The sequence below is a fragment of the Aspergillus steynii genome (assembly GCF_002849105.1).
Source record: "Aspergillus steynii IBT 23096 chromosome Unknown P170scaffold_1, whole genome shotgun sequence".
Taxonomy (NCBI): Eukaryota; Fungi; Ascomycota; class Eurotiomycetes; order Eurotiales; family Aspergillaceae; genus Aspergillus; species Aspergillus steynii.
Genome location: NW_020194398.1, coordinates 4,063,580 through 4,077,885, shown reverse-complemented (window position 1 = coordinate 4,077,885; position 14,306 = coordinate 4,063,580). Strand labels below are relative to the sequence as shown.

The 14,306-nt window shown below is 52.4% G+C and overlaps 1 protein-coding gene across 1 annotated transcript; it reads right to left on the bottom strand.

The window, feature by feature from the left end:
• Positions 1 to 237: 237 nt before the first annotated feature.
• tom1 (E3 ubiquitin-protein ligase TOM1) lies at positions 238 to 13,641 on the bottom strand. The gene is made up of 7 exons (XM_024846248.1): positions 13,134 to 13,641; positions 9,148 to 13,045; positions 5,219 to 9,073; positions 5,080 to 5,160; positions 1,190 to 5,026; positions 783 to 1,127; positions 238 to 719 (listed from the first exon to the last, which is right to left on the bottom strand). Exons 1-7 carry the CDS (start codon positions 13,179 to 13,181, stop codon positions 625 to 627), a joined length of 12,159 nt encoding a protein of 4,052 aa, XP_024710302.1. The 5' UTR covers positions 13,182 to 13,641; the 3' UTR covers positions 238 to 624.
• Positions 13,642 to 14,306: the final 665 nt, after the last annotated feature.

Sequence of the window (14,306 nt, the reverse complement as noted above, 5' to 3'; positions counted from 1 at the left end):
AGCGGGGGATGAGCGAGAAATAGGGCCAGTCGGGATGGACGGCGGGTTGGCAGGAGCTGAGTGGGGTGGCTATACAAGTAGACAGCGCGAGATCATGCCTGAGAGAAGAAGGGAAATCTCCGGTGACTGAAGCTGCCCCGCGTGACTTTTTTTCCCCAGCAGAAAAATGCTGTGTCCCGTGACCGGGGTTGCCTCACCGCCTGCATGTGATCCTGGAGCTTAGTCATGCCGATTGCTGCGAAGTGGATTGGTTTGCATTGCTGTAGACAAACCCTGAATACATACATGCAGAAGAAATTCCAGGAAACAAATGATAAACACAATGAAAGTTTTTTTTGCCTTCGCGACCAAAGAATTGACTGCTCTATCACCGTGAATCCTGGCTGACCTGCACTTCAACCAGTGTTCCGGCCACAGCTCTCGCTTCCTCCGCCGCTTCCTCCAGTAACAATCAACCCAAATGGTACAAACTAGTTGGAATAAGATGCGTCGAACGCCGTCAAATGCACCTGCAATAGAGCAAAGACAAAGTAAAAACAAAGAAACAAAAAAAATTATGAAGCAAAACACGCAGACTCGTCAAGTCATCGGCCTAGGCCAACAAAAGGGGATAGCGCTAGCAATTTATGCAAATCCGAAATATTCGCTGCCCGCTGTCATTGCAGTATACAGACGTTGCCTCAAAGTCTCGTAACTCTCGTATTCCGGAAGATCAAGTTCTGTTATTCCAAGTCAGTACGTTGCGGCACGGTGAATGAAAGGGAGCAAAGAGGGAGACTCACGGTTGAAGCATGTGTGAGAGCTTGGAAGGCGATCTTTGTTGCCATAATCGCGATGAATGTTGAACCGACTCACACCATTCATACCTTCTAGTTCCTTGAAGCCGTTGAGTGGAACCTTACTTGTGCCTGTGACGAACTGGAGCAGCTTGGCCCGCTCTTCCTTATCGAAGGAACGGACGGCACGCCAGAACCACTGGATTTGGGGCGACGAGGCCGAGTAGTTATGGTACTCGGTGTTGACCTTCCAGTCATCCACCTCGATCTCGGGAAGGCCAGAGATCAACAGCTCAAGCTCCTGTTCATTGAAGATGGAGATAAGATCGGGCGGAATGATTTCATGGAATCCTGCAAATCGCATGTTAGCCATAGCTTTACCAAATGATTCGCAATCCAAAGATAAACTGTACCTTTGAGGAAGTTGTCAAGCTGCTCTTTGACGGATCTGACCAAGCGATAATCGACAACACGCTGCACGTATTCCTCCTTGTTCTCTTGAGTCACCGGGATGTTGCTTCCATTCTCGATAAGATCAATGACCTGTTTTTCTCCAAAGTCATCGGTCTCCACGGCGAAAGTTTCGGTGATGATGTCGGTGATGTCGTTCTCAAGCATCCAGAGAAGAGACTTGTAGTAGTCGAGGTCGAGCGTTTCCATATCCTTGATAGACACTGACCGACCGAGAATACACTTGTAAACCGCACGACTGAAGTGACAGTCAAGGACTCGGCCCTCGTACAAGGCCTTGCCGATGATGCGTCCGATAAACTTGAAGAACATCAGGTGCTCCGAGTTGACACCACTCAGGCGATTGGGATGGAAGGTCGTGCGATCGGCAGCAACGGGGATGAACAAGGCATAGTTGGGGTTAAACATGCCACGAGCAAGCACTTGGAACCATTCTCTTGTCACACCTCCGGCATCAACACCCTCTTCTCCATGGAAGCGAACATTCAGTTTGCCATATTTCAGCTCATCCGCCGTCTTGAAATAGAGAGACTTGAACGAATCGAGGAAAACTTGATCTCTCCTGACAGAGAGCTGGAGAGGAGGATGAGGGTGACGAGGTTCGGCACCGCGGGAGTGGATTCGGCGCGTGAAGTAGTTGCGCTTGTTGTCAAACTCCAGGACCTTGGGATTCTTCACAAGCAGGGAGAAGGTGCCGCTCATCAGGCGAGGGTTTTGACGAACAAGTTCATTGAGAATCTTGCGGTGCTCCTCAGTGAACTTGAAGAAGAGGCTCTCCATGTTCACGCCAGCCTCAACCGAAGAACTCGACACAGACAATTCTCGGCTATTCCGGGAAAGCGAAGTATCCTTCAGAGTGGTGTTCTTGCACACAACCATCAAGGCCTCAATCAGAGGCAGGAGAATAGTAGCCACGTTCAGCATGTTCTCCTTCTGCCGAATGAGGGTCAAGCATTCACCCAACCGGGTCCACAAAGGTCCAAACGTCGAACTCTCATACAAGGTTTGCAAAACATCTTCCTTGGACGTGTTATCGGGCTCAGCACCTTTGACCTTGTCGGCACGGTTCGGATCAAACAAATAGTCAAGGGCCGTCAGGATGCGTAATAACTTCGCCTGGTCGGAGCTTGCTGGCGAGAACTTGGCCAAAGCCAGGCCCTGCATATCAGTGCCAGTTTGAGCTTGGTCGATGTGGGTCAACAATTCGTCCAGGTCGGTCAAGATAGTGGTGCTCAATGTTTGAGCCTGGCTGACCAACTCATTTCCGATGACATCTCTTGCCCCTGGGACGGCCGAAAGGTTGTTGATGGTCGACAGTGTTTCCCGGAATGTCTTGCCATTGCACTCACGCGCAGCCAGAATATAGACCACCAGCTGCAAATTGTGGTCGGGAACAACAGGGGGTTCGATGGTTTTCTTCTTGTGCTTTTCCTCTTGAGTCGTTCCCTTGGCTGTTTCGGTCTTATTGTCTTCGGTCGCCTTGTTCTCTTGAGTCTGAGCCGAGTCAACTGCGCCTTGTGAGTCGGTGCCCTCTGGGACATCCGTCATGGTTGCGTCCGGAGGTCCCGTGGCTTCTGAAGTCTGAGGGCGCTGTTCTTGATCCTCCGGTTGTGTTTGATCTTCAGTCTTTTCAGCCTTCTTGCCCTTAGCTTCTTCCTCTTGCTTCTCTTTCTCGCGACGCAGAAGCAGGGTGAGAGGCTGCGTAATGCTGCTAAGGAGGCTGGACAGTTGCTCCATGCAGTTGGGGCTTTCCATGATCAACTTCCGATCCAGTAGAGTGAGCAGCGCGTTAAGAGCGAACTTGTTGGCCTTGTTCTCCTTGCCTTTGCCCTTGCGGAAAGCCTTCAACTTGAGTGTCGACGAGGGGTCATGTTCAGTCAAGAAAAACCACGCAATATGAGGGTTGTACTGAGAAAGGAAAGAAAGCGTGCCCAAACACTGCTGAACCACCATGATCGGTGTCACTTCGCTGCTGACGCTCGAAGATGTCTGGAAGGCAAGGCTGCGCTTGGCAGACTGCGGCGTCTTCTGAACCGAGGAAGGTTTGGCACGCAGCGAAAGTTGAGCAAAGCTGCGCTCAATTGCAGAGACATCGGAGCTGCCGTCCTGCAAAACAGACAGTAGCAAGCTGATCACCTCCATTCGGTTCTGGCGATTCTCGCAGACATTGTGGAGGATATCATTGAGTTGATGGCGCGCATTACCCTGCAGGGGCATGAACATCAAGCGAAGCAAAGTGGCAATGCCGGCTTTGTCTAGCATCTGAACAATTTGACGCCGTTGTTGCTTCTTCGGCTCTTGGTCGTCCTGGGCTGGTTCATGTCTATGGCGATGCTCGGATCTATGGATATCACCAAATTGTGTAAGTCGTCTTCCAGGAAGAGCACGCGCTTCGGTAACAAACTCCGGGCCCAACGTTGCTAGGATCTCCTCAGGCTGGTCAGCAAGAACGGCCTGGCGTAAGGATGGGTCTAGAGTGGCAAGGAAGCTAGCAGGATCCATGTCGTCGGCATGAGTCGGAGGAGGAGCAGCACCCGTGGGTACCGCTTGTCGTCGTGCACTATCACGTTCTCGGCGGCGACGATCGGCCGCTTCTTGCTGGAGGAGTTCTTCACGGATCTCTGGGGGCAATGCCTCCAGGAACTCAGGGTTGATTTCACTAGGCTCTTCGCCGGCCGCGGTGGCTTGAGAACGCTGCTCTGCGAGTTGTTGCATAATCACCTCTTCTCTCAACTCCTCGGGAAGGGCCTCAAGATACTCAGGATCGATCTCCATGCCGGTGATGTCAAGTTGACGGCCTCTAATAGTTGTGTGCACTCGGCGCTCGGGCTCAGAGGGGCCACTTTCAGCCGGGCCCGATGCTGCGGCAGGTTCACCGGAGGCGTCCGTCTGTTGAACGTCATCCATGGGCTCGGAAACAGCCCCTGAAGCCTGCCGCTCTGCTTCTTGTTGCTCCAGCTCTTGCTGTCGCTTAGCATTCTCTTCTTCCTCCTTGCGCTTCCGTTCCTTCTCCTCTTCTTCACGGGCGATTCGCTCTTGGCGTTCTCGCTCGGCTCGCTCTTCCTCTCGTCGCTTGAGTTCCTCTTCTTCCTGCTTTTTCCGTTCCTTCTCCTCTTCAATCGCAGGAGGTACCAAAACCTTCAACAAGGAGTTGACCACGCGCTGGGTCTTCTCCACGTAGGTACCGCTAAACAAAATGCGGGCCTCCTCTTGCCAGCGGCTCCTGGTTGTCGCCAGAGCGAAGCTCACGGCTTGAGACGGGTCATCCCGGGTGCGAGAAGGAGGAGCCTGTTGTCTACCGAGACCAAACATATCCTGGATGCGATTGGGCAAAAGAGCTCGACGATCAACGTGAACGTGGATTCCGTCTGGGCGGGTGATGACTCCGAACCCTGGTGCGCCTTGTCCGCCGATGGCTTGCATAATGGCGTTCATGAAGCTGACTGGACTATCCATGGGGATGGAGCGCCCGGCAGACACTGGCTCCATACCATGGACCCAATCTGTGAAAGCTTCGTTTCCAGGCCCTCGGGGTTGACCAGCTTCCGGTCCGCGATCTGTCCGAACAAGCAGGGGATTTGTGCCGTCGTCAGATCCTCGAGCAGGAATCTGGGTACGATGGAACCGGTATGGTTGAACTGGAACGATTCCACTTCGGCCGGGCATGATTCCCGTGACTGCAGCCCATCCTGGCTGAGGACGGAAGCGGTGGTGATGATGTCCACGGGGCAGTGGGGGCTCATCACCATCCCATCCCCAAGGTTCAATGAGATCCTCATCTGTTAGAGGTTAGCAATTGTTTCTTATGCATGTGAAGTCAATGAAGAATTACCATCGTCGAAGCCCTGATACGATCCTTGATCATCGTCAACGTCATCAAGATCCTCCTCAAGCTCATCGATCTCTTCATCTTCTAAACAACGTTAGTGACCGTCTCTGTGTAAAAGAACAAGATTCAAGATGAGACTGACCATCATCCTCATTCAAATCATCATCCACAATGTCCTCATGAAGATCCCCAAGGCTATCACCCTGCAGGTTCTCGACACCGCCGGCAGCTTCGTTAAGCACGCGGAACAGGTCGTCGAATCTCTGTCCATCACCGTGCTGATCGGCTTGTCGAATATCGGCCAGTTCATCTTCAAACTGGTTCATGATTTCGGCCTCTTCATCATCTTCGGACATTTCCTCGCTTTCCCATTCATCGTCCTCACCATCTTCCAAGCTCTCATTGTCCCGGTCGCCAGTGATCTCGCCGGCGAGGATTTCGTCGTCGTCCATGTCGGATCGGTCGTCGTCTTCATCGTCATCCTCTTCATCATCTTCGTCATCCTCGTCCTCATCGAGAACAACTTCGATGTCCATACCTGAATCACCGGGGAGGCCTTCGACGTGGCCGACGCCATCGATCTCGTCTTCTTCGTCACTGACCACCTCGCCATCATCTTCTGGAAGATCCTCATCATAGTCCATTTCATCACCATATTCATCATCATACATTTCATCGTCTTCTTCCTCTGATTCTTCTTCGCTGGTCTCTTCTTCGTGACGAGGCTCCAACATACCAAGAGTGGAATGGCGGAAAAGGTCAGGAGTCTCTTCACGCTCATCATCCATGTCAGAAACCGAGGTGGCCGACGAGATTTCATCTCCTTCTGCATCCGCAAGACTTGATATATCTGAGGACTCGCTCAAGACTACAGCAGTCTGTGTAAGTTTATTAAGCGGACGGAGGATATACTTGATGACGCGTTTGGATGCTGGGAAATTGAGATCGATTTCGGCAACCGACGCAGTCAGGGCAGCAATGAAGTTCTTTTCGAACATGGTTCTCGCGAGCTGTCGAGTAGACGACGGGAAAGCAGTATCGCCCGAGACAAAGGCATAGCCGCTAAGCATCTTGTCGAACAGATCGGCCAGCGACATCAACCGAGAATATTTCGCATCCAGGGGCTCATTCGACGTGTTCGCTTCCTTGTATGCTCGTAACGCATGCTCCAAGACAAACCGTCTTACAAAAGCAAGCTCAGGCTCATCTTCCTCGTTCATGTTCTGCTCGCGGCGTCTGCCGGTGCCACCAAACTCACCGGTCTTGGTGCACAAGGCAACAAGTACACGCATGGTCCAAGAGGAGGTGTTACTACGCTTCTTGAATGCGACAGATTCGTCGTGGTCCATGGTACCGATAGGAACCAGAGCATTCAGAAGGTAATTCAATATGCCCGAACGTGGTTTAGATGGGGTAGTAGCGAGAGGGTCTGCTTTGCGGGAGAAGTTGATGAATTCAACCTTCGTGCGATTGTACGAAGAAAGGAGTTCTGTCAAGCACTGCAAGAGAAAGCATCGGTAGATGTAGATCGGGTGGTCATCAGCTTTGAATGCCGGCTTGTCTGACTTCTTGGCATTGCGCGTAGCCTGCAAGTCGGTAGTAGACACAGAGGGCGAGGGTTCTTCGGTTGACATCTCCACATCGGTCTGACTCTCCACTTGTTCTGGGGCAGCAGAATCTGCGGCTTCGGTGGAAGGCTCCTTATCATCTACATCCTTGTAGGATAGGAGTTCGGAGAGAAGGTAGTGGATGACACCATCGGGGTTCTCCACGACAGGGGCCTTCAGTTCCACATTCTTGCCCTTGTCTTTGTCTTCAGACGGAACGTCTCCTGCTGTATCTTCGCCGCTACGGGACGAGCTTTGCGCTCCCGGTTGAGTTGCTGCAGGCGTAGGTGCGCCACTGTTTCTGTCTGCCTTTAGGGTAAGAACCTGCGGGCGTTGTCGGCTATCATATCGTTGCAACTTGAGCTTCTCGTTGGAGACTTCCACAAACAACTCCGGCGATCTAAGTACGAGATGATACATTTGTCGCACGAACCCAGTAGTGTCGATTTGGCGAGACGATTTAGATTCGAAGTTGGCAACGATTTCACTCCTCATGATCTGCCGAATAGTCTCTTCATCTTCGATAATGTGTCGCAGTATCAACATGAAAGCACCTTGCAGTTTGTCGTTTGTCGCGCTTGAAAGCTGCTTGACCATGACGAAGAGACGCTGCAGGCTTCGCTTCTCGCCTAAGCGGGCAGCGATTTTGCGATCGCGAGTAAGAATGACAAGAATACGAGACACAGAGAGGGCCAGGGTATCGTCTTTGCCAATCTTAGGAAGAATTTCAACCAGTGCTTCGAACAGCTGTTCCTTCTGGTCCCGAGAAACAAGGGGCTCCTCCAGGTGAGCCGGGCCTTCGTCTTGGCCGGCTGGATTGTTGTTATCTGGTAGGCTCCATTGAATCTGAGGAGGCTGTGTGTCATCAGAAAGTAACTTCTCAAGGATGAGAAGAACATGCCCAATCCATGGGAGCGACTCATCGGATGACTTTTCAGCTGACGATGTACTTTCTGGTGACAATTTGATAAACCCGAGGAAAGTCGTGAAGCACTCTTTTAGTTCTCCCAAGGTCGCAGTGTACATGTCTCTGTCTTGAACCACCAAGGCGAGGAGGTGAGCGTAAGCGGCCACCTTTTTACCGGATGCTTGGAAGTTCTCCATCTGCAGTGAAACCAAGGATTGAACCAGAATCTCACCGACATCCCTACGGAATGATTCAGGGTCACGGTGCTTCTTGGTAGCCGAAGCAATCAGGTCAGCCAATTCAAAGGATACATCATGGTGCTCATTCAAAATGTCCAAGCAACGCTCAATCAAGTTTGAGCGAACTTTCTCGCGCTCTGCATCCAAATCCTCAACGGTAGTGACCTCGCGGCGTCGGACAGGCTGCTCTGCCGGTTGCCCTGAGGGCCGGCCGGCTGCATTGTTCGGCGGTTCGGAGGGCTCTCCAGCGGGGGGCCCGGCGTTTTGAGCGTTGCTTCCCGAGGGCTCATCTCGATCGTTCTCACCTGCGCCATGCTCATCATTAAGAATGTTGGTCAAAGCTCGTGCTAAGAATTCAGTACCGTGCCTAACTTCACTATCTTCCGCTCCTCCCTGATCCTGAGATCCATCATCTGCCCGGCGCGACGCTTGCGCCAGGAGCATGGCAAGAGCAGAACGCTCAAGGAGACTGTTGTCGAATGGCGGTGCATCTCCCACGGCGGGGTCCTCTGACGGTTCTCCGCCGGCCGTGCTGGAGCGGACAGACTCGATGTCGTTGGGGGGCGGCGTCATCCTTGACGGCGGCAGCAACCAGTTCTGTGCTTTGCAGTATTCTTCAGCAGCAACGATGGAATTATTGCAGCGGTACATAGCCTCCTTGACGAGGTCAGCATCATCAAACCCTTTCTCCTGCAATGAATTAACGCGATCTCTATTAACCAGGAAAGCCCTCCTTGTAACTTCTGTTAAAGCCGGAGGAGTGTCGGATTGTCGAGCAGCCCCCGTTTCGTATTCACCGTCGAGTGACGATCGAAGGATGTCGACAAGACATTTGATAACGGAGCTGGAGGACTGAGTTGCGAAATCAGAATTCCACATTTCTCTGGCCATCGGGAGTATTTCCATGCGGAGATCCACGAGGAACTGTCCCGGCAGGAAATAATCAGGCCGATCACGTTCTCGGTCACTGCTTGTCATGGCCTGGGTTTGGCTAGAATCAACGATGTTCTTTCCCGATGCGAGCTCAGAGAAAAAGCCAAGTATAATCTTGATACCTCCATAGGCCGAAGTAAGCCGAGCCGAGACGTCGTTCTCAGATTCGGCAACAGTGGCTGGTGGGCTTAAAGCCTTGACTTCCCGCATGAAGGTGTCGCAGATCTCTTTCAAGAGTTTCAGGCCCTGGCTTCTCTTAAACGCAAAGAGGACCAACGTGAGGTAGTGCGAGTGAGGACGATCTGCTGTGGCTGCAGCGGATGTTAGTTTCTTTTAACCCCCACAGATGCTAAAGGGGGGAACAGGAAGAACACAAGACGCTTACCTTCAAAGAGCAAATGGGTGAACGAAGAAAGAATGACAATGAGATAGGCGAATCGAAGCTTGGGGTTAGCACTCAAGTTGGGAGGGCTAAGTTTGAGTTGCCCGATCACAGCCTCAGCAACAGCCTCGGCCACCATTGTCGCATTTTGCTTTTGGTAGGAATCAGTTCTTCTTTTCCCGAGCAAACCAAGCCCCATATTATGGAAGAAGCCCGTGATTGATGAAGGCAATGAGCTCAGAAGATACCGAAGCGCTTGAACATTCTTGAAAGCCATGCCACCTTCGGGGTTTTTAGCAACATTGTCCTTTGGCTCCTGACTGGACCCTGTCGGGGCGGCATCAGTGGCACTCGGATCTTCTTGAGAATTTGCTCCGGCCGCGTTGGGCGTTCCGTCCACATTCACCGGCGCGGTGGGATCACTAGACCGTTCAGAGCCCGGTGCGTTTGATTGCACCTTGGTTGCCTGGTCCCAGGTGTCTGGGATATTCTTCTCCAACAAAATCTCCTCCCACACACACGCAGCATGCAGACCTCCCAGTTTAGAAACCAGAGAGCACCAACGATCGGCCAAATTGACCTGGGAAAATGCTGAAGTCTGTTGACTGGGGCGGGTCTGGTACAGGGGCATGGAGTAGACCTCACGGAGGAGATCCGTTAAAATGAGAGCAGCCACCATGTGTTTCGCATAATACGTTCCATTGCTCTTGGCCAGTTTCAGGGCTTCATCACTCTCAGCATCGGGGCCCTTCTCAGAAGCGGGCTTAATCAACGGAGAGAAAAAGCCAGCCTCCCTGGGTCCGGACAGGCGCCAGAAATCGGAAAGCATTTCGACAATTGAGTCGAGGCGATCGACAAGTCCAGGGACGACCAGGTGAGGCTTCGTTTCCGCCAGCATGTGCACCAAGACAGTAAGCTCTTGGTTGGCATCGGTGTTGTGGAAGTCGAACGGAAGGCTTTGCAGCGTCGCGAAGTCCAGAATAAACTCTACACCACCAGATTCAATGAAATGCGAGCAGTTGGTTTGGTTCTCAAAGAAAGCCCCCAGGAATCTCAAGACAGGATAGAGATAGTCAGTCGCCGTAAGTCCGTTGGCATCCCGATCCTTCGGTTCAACATTGTGATCGGACGGAAGAACCTGGTCGACATTCTGCATAGTCAACTTGCTACCGTCGGGAAGAGAGTTAGACTTAAGACTTCGAACTCCGAGATCAGGTCCATCGATTGATTCGCCCGTCATGGTAGCACCAATCTTTCTGTAAAGATGACGGAGGGGCCCTGAAACGACCGGGTTCCCTTGTGAGTCTTCAGTCCACAACTTAGCCCCAGTTCCCTCGGTCCAAGCTTTGCTTCTAGCCAAAAGACCCACGCGCGCGACCATCACAATGACGGCACTCATGATCGACGACTTCAGAGCTGGATGATGGCGCACTAGCTCATCAAATGTGGTGCCCAGTGAACGGACCAAGTTGGGGTCATCCTTTAAGCACTTCACATGCTCGGGGCTTTCAAAGATTTCGAAGAAGCTCTCCAAGGCATGAGACGACTGGAATAGTTCCAAACCAGAGGCGTTCAAACAGATGGCTCCAAACCCGGATGGGACACAGGACAACGCCTCTGCGGCGGGCATGATGCCAGGAGCCAGCTTGGCATCCCTGGGCCTTGCGAGCTCGTACTCGCGAGACTTGGGCTCTGAGCTTGCGGAGGGGCCAGCTACAGCATTTGACGTTGATGGTTCAGAAGCAGGCTCGCCCTCAGGCTCGGCGTCCTCCGGCGGAATGGGCAGCTTTTCGGGGGTCTTGAGCTCCTGAAGAGTAACGGCTTCCAAAAAGCTCTTGCTCAACCCAGCCTCGGCAATGACAGCATAACTAGTAGGCTCGTTATGGATGAAGCTGCTCAGGATGTTGACCGCATTGCTCCAAACATGAGAACCGAATATCCGAGCATGTTCAAACACCAATCGAAGAGAAGTAAGGAGTTGAGGCGAGTCAATCAAATTTCGCAGAATTCGATCGAAGCCCCCTCCGTTATGCTGCATTATATGATTCACAAATCTAAACATCCATCGAAGCGTCTGTTGCTGGAAGTACGGAATCTGGTAATCAATGGACGGGGTTTTGTGTTGGGAGGGGATCCCCGCACCGCGCGATACGTTTTCAAACGATGTCTTAGTTTCGTAGTCAATAAGGTCCGAGATAGCGTCGAATCCCTTTGCACTAGTAAGAGTTCCAAGTGCATCCCGCACTGTGTGAACAAAAGTATCAAGGAACTCCATGACACGAGAGTAAACACGGCGTGCTTTCTCTGTGCGCAGGTTCAGGACATCAACGAACATGGGTATCAACCCAGCCGAAACAAGAGTCTCCGGGGTTCTGGAGCTAGATCCGGGAAGCGTTCGCAGGAGAGAAAGCAAGGCATCCCGCCATTCATCTTGGCTGCCATCCTCCCCGTCGTTGTCTTCGGATCCCAGCTCATTGACTGCTTTGCGGGTCAAGAACATAAGGACACCGTGGTTTACATTGACACTTAGTGCCGCACAGACGTCGATCGCGCGTGCTTTATGTTTAGCTAACGAGTCAAGGGCCATAAGAGCCAGCGTCTGGAGGGGCCGCGACACTCTGAGATCGCCGCTTGCACCGAGATGAACTAATTCACCCAGCTGGTAGGCAATCTGGAGACGCTTCGGCTGTTCCATGTCATACTGAAGAATTTTCTGCTGAAACAACGACTCGGGATAGACGTAAGCCAAGTTTGTTACCGCAAGGATCCTGATCGCAAGAATCTGCTCCCGAGTAGCACTAGATGTTGTCAATCCACGAGCTGTTCGAAGCCGGTGAAGAAGCTCATATTTTGAGTCGTCCGGTAGTTCGTCCAGATGCGACGCGAGGATATCCTCGGTCGTGGACGGGGAAGCAATCTTCGAATAGGGGACATCGAGGGTTTTGCCACCTCGAGGTACTTCTTCAGGCTTTCCGGGGGTATTGGCTACCGAGCTGGGAGAGTCATCAATGATGGATGAACGACTCAGACGTGGCGTAGGGTGAGTATGGCTTCTGCGCAGAGGTGTCGGAGTGGTGGGAGTTTGCGTTGGCGCCGCCGCGCCTTGAGCACTTTCCGATGTCGTCTTGGCCTGCTCACAAGAACCGGACGGGTAATAAAGCTGGTGCACATGGCCCCATTCATCCCAGCCATCATTTTCTCGAGTGAGAGACACCAGATCGTTAGCGTCGTGCTTCGTTTGCGGGCCCTTCTCTTTGCCTTTGGTCCCCAGAGCGGGTGACGATGCCGTGACTTTATCCGAGGCGGGGGCAGAAGGGCGAGGGAACGGTGCGGCAATCTTCTGCATTTTCTCCAAATCGATATTAAAGTGGGCTGCTAGCAAACTCTGCTGAAGATGAGAACCGCCGCGCTGCCGGAAATGATACCGTTGGGCCAACGAGAGAGACAGGCGCAGCGTCGCCTGCAAAAGGGACAGCGACGTCGTATTCAGAAGTTCCCCCAGGCGCTCGCTGCTACTGTAGAGGCTGCGGTTGCCACATTTCTCCAGTAGGAGTCGAGAAAAATCGAGCACGACTTCTAAAAGTTCTCTATCACCATCCGGACCGTATCCAAGAGCATTCAGTCGAGAGTCGACATCCGCCGAGCCCGCGTTACTTTCGTTACCGGCATAAGCCTCGACGAGAACAAGTCGACCGAAAGGTTTGCTTTGAGGTCCATTGTTGAGTTCGTACTTTTCGATGACCGACGCCAAGATTTCGTCAAAGCGATTCAGGACGTTGATCCAATGATACAGGTCTCCTCTAGGAAAAGGCCATAGCCGCGGAAATGTGCGGAGGTGGGAGGCAAGCTCGGGGACCGGAATAGTCGTGGCACGAGATACGAATTCCGCCAGGTAAGGCGACTGTCAAATCAAAGAGAAAGGGGAAAATTTTTAGTCGAGTTTCAAAACCAACGCTGGAGGTGGGGGGAAGCAGAATGGACAAACTTACGATCGTAGCCTCGTGTTTCTGGCTAGCCACCTTCTTAATTCTCCCCATTATGACGCTCAAAAAGACATTAAATCATGAGGTAGAAAAGAAGAAAAAAAAGTCCAGGAGAAAACCTCCTAGCGAGGGTGGGGAGGTCGTCAAGACCGAGTCGCGGAGAATGTCGCGAGCCGTATGACGTTTTTGGTGGCTCTCCTTCCTCAACGAAAACCTAACGAGCGGAAATAAGAGGGGAGGGTTTGATGACCGACCAGCCGAACGCGACCGTCGAGTGAGTCGATCAAAGCGTGCGGAAAAGATCTGGATGGAAACGGAGGGGGGGTAGCCGAAAACTTTTCGCCCTCTGAGATGAGTTAGGACAAATGAGGTCGGACGGAGGGCGGATCGAGAGATGCGGCTTCACCTAGTAGTTACCGCTGGAGGCCCAAAAGAGACGGGGAAAACGGGTGCAGGTCGTCTTCCCTGAAGCTTCAGCCAAGTGGGATTCCAGAAGAGGGGAAGGCTAGATGGGGGGAAGCACGCGTGGTTAGTAGGGGGTGGGAGGGGAGCGAGCAGAAAGAGATGGTAGGAGGATGAGGGAGCGGGAAGAGGAAGAATGGATGAGTTGGGAAGTTGGAAGGTTCGTGAAATTATGCCGATGAATGGATGGAGCTCCGGGCTTCTGGTCGTTTTTGGGTCGCGGCTGTGGCTCACTAAGACTAAGGGAGCTGCTGCCGGAGCGGGTCTTCTCCCCCGCCGAACAAACAAGTCAGCCCTGCTTTTTACTTTTCACTAGGGAACCGTTCGAATCAACGGCTTTCCGACTGCAGGCGAGAACTTCCGGGTCATCGCGTTTGTTCGTTTGTCGAAGTTGGCCGGTATGACTCTTAGGAGTCTCGCGACTGCCTAGAGTGACCTGCCACGGACTGATGCCGAGTCCACGGTATAGTCAGTCATTAGTAATTCCAGTTACCCAGTTGCCTAGTTAACTAGTTACGAGCAATTCCTGACTACTATTTTCTAGGCAATCACATAGGGGTTTGAATTCTCTACGTAGTCATGGTTCCTGAGGCAAATCGGGTTGATGACTTTCGGGAGTCTCGACCGGCGACCTTGACAGAAGAATGACATCAGAGCGTCGGAATAAGGACCAGATATTTCATTCACCGCTGCCGAATTTGATCCACCTTCATGGAA

What these genes read in the sequence shown, in the direction of transcription:
- tom1 (XM_024846248.1), bottom strand. Translation starts at nt 13,181, where the DNA reads ATGGGGAGAATTAAGAAGGTGGCTAGCCAGAAACACGAGGCTACGATC. An exon ending in AGAAACACGAGGCTACGATC is followed by an intron (nt 13,046 to 13,133) that starts GTAAGTTTGTCC and finishes TTGATTTGACAG; the next exon opens with TCGCCTTACCTGGCGGAATT. An exon ending in TGATTTGAATGAGGATGATG is followed by an intron (nt 5,161 to 5,218) that starts GTCAGTCTCATC and finishes AACGTTGTTTAG; the next exon opens with AAGATGAAGAGATCGATGAG.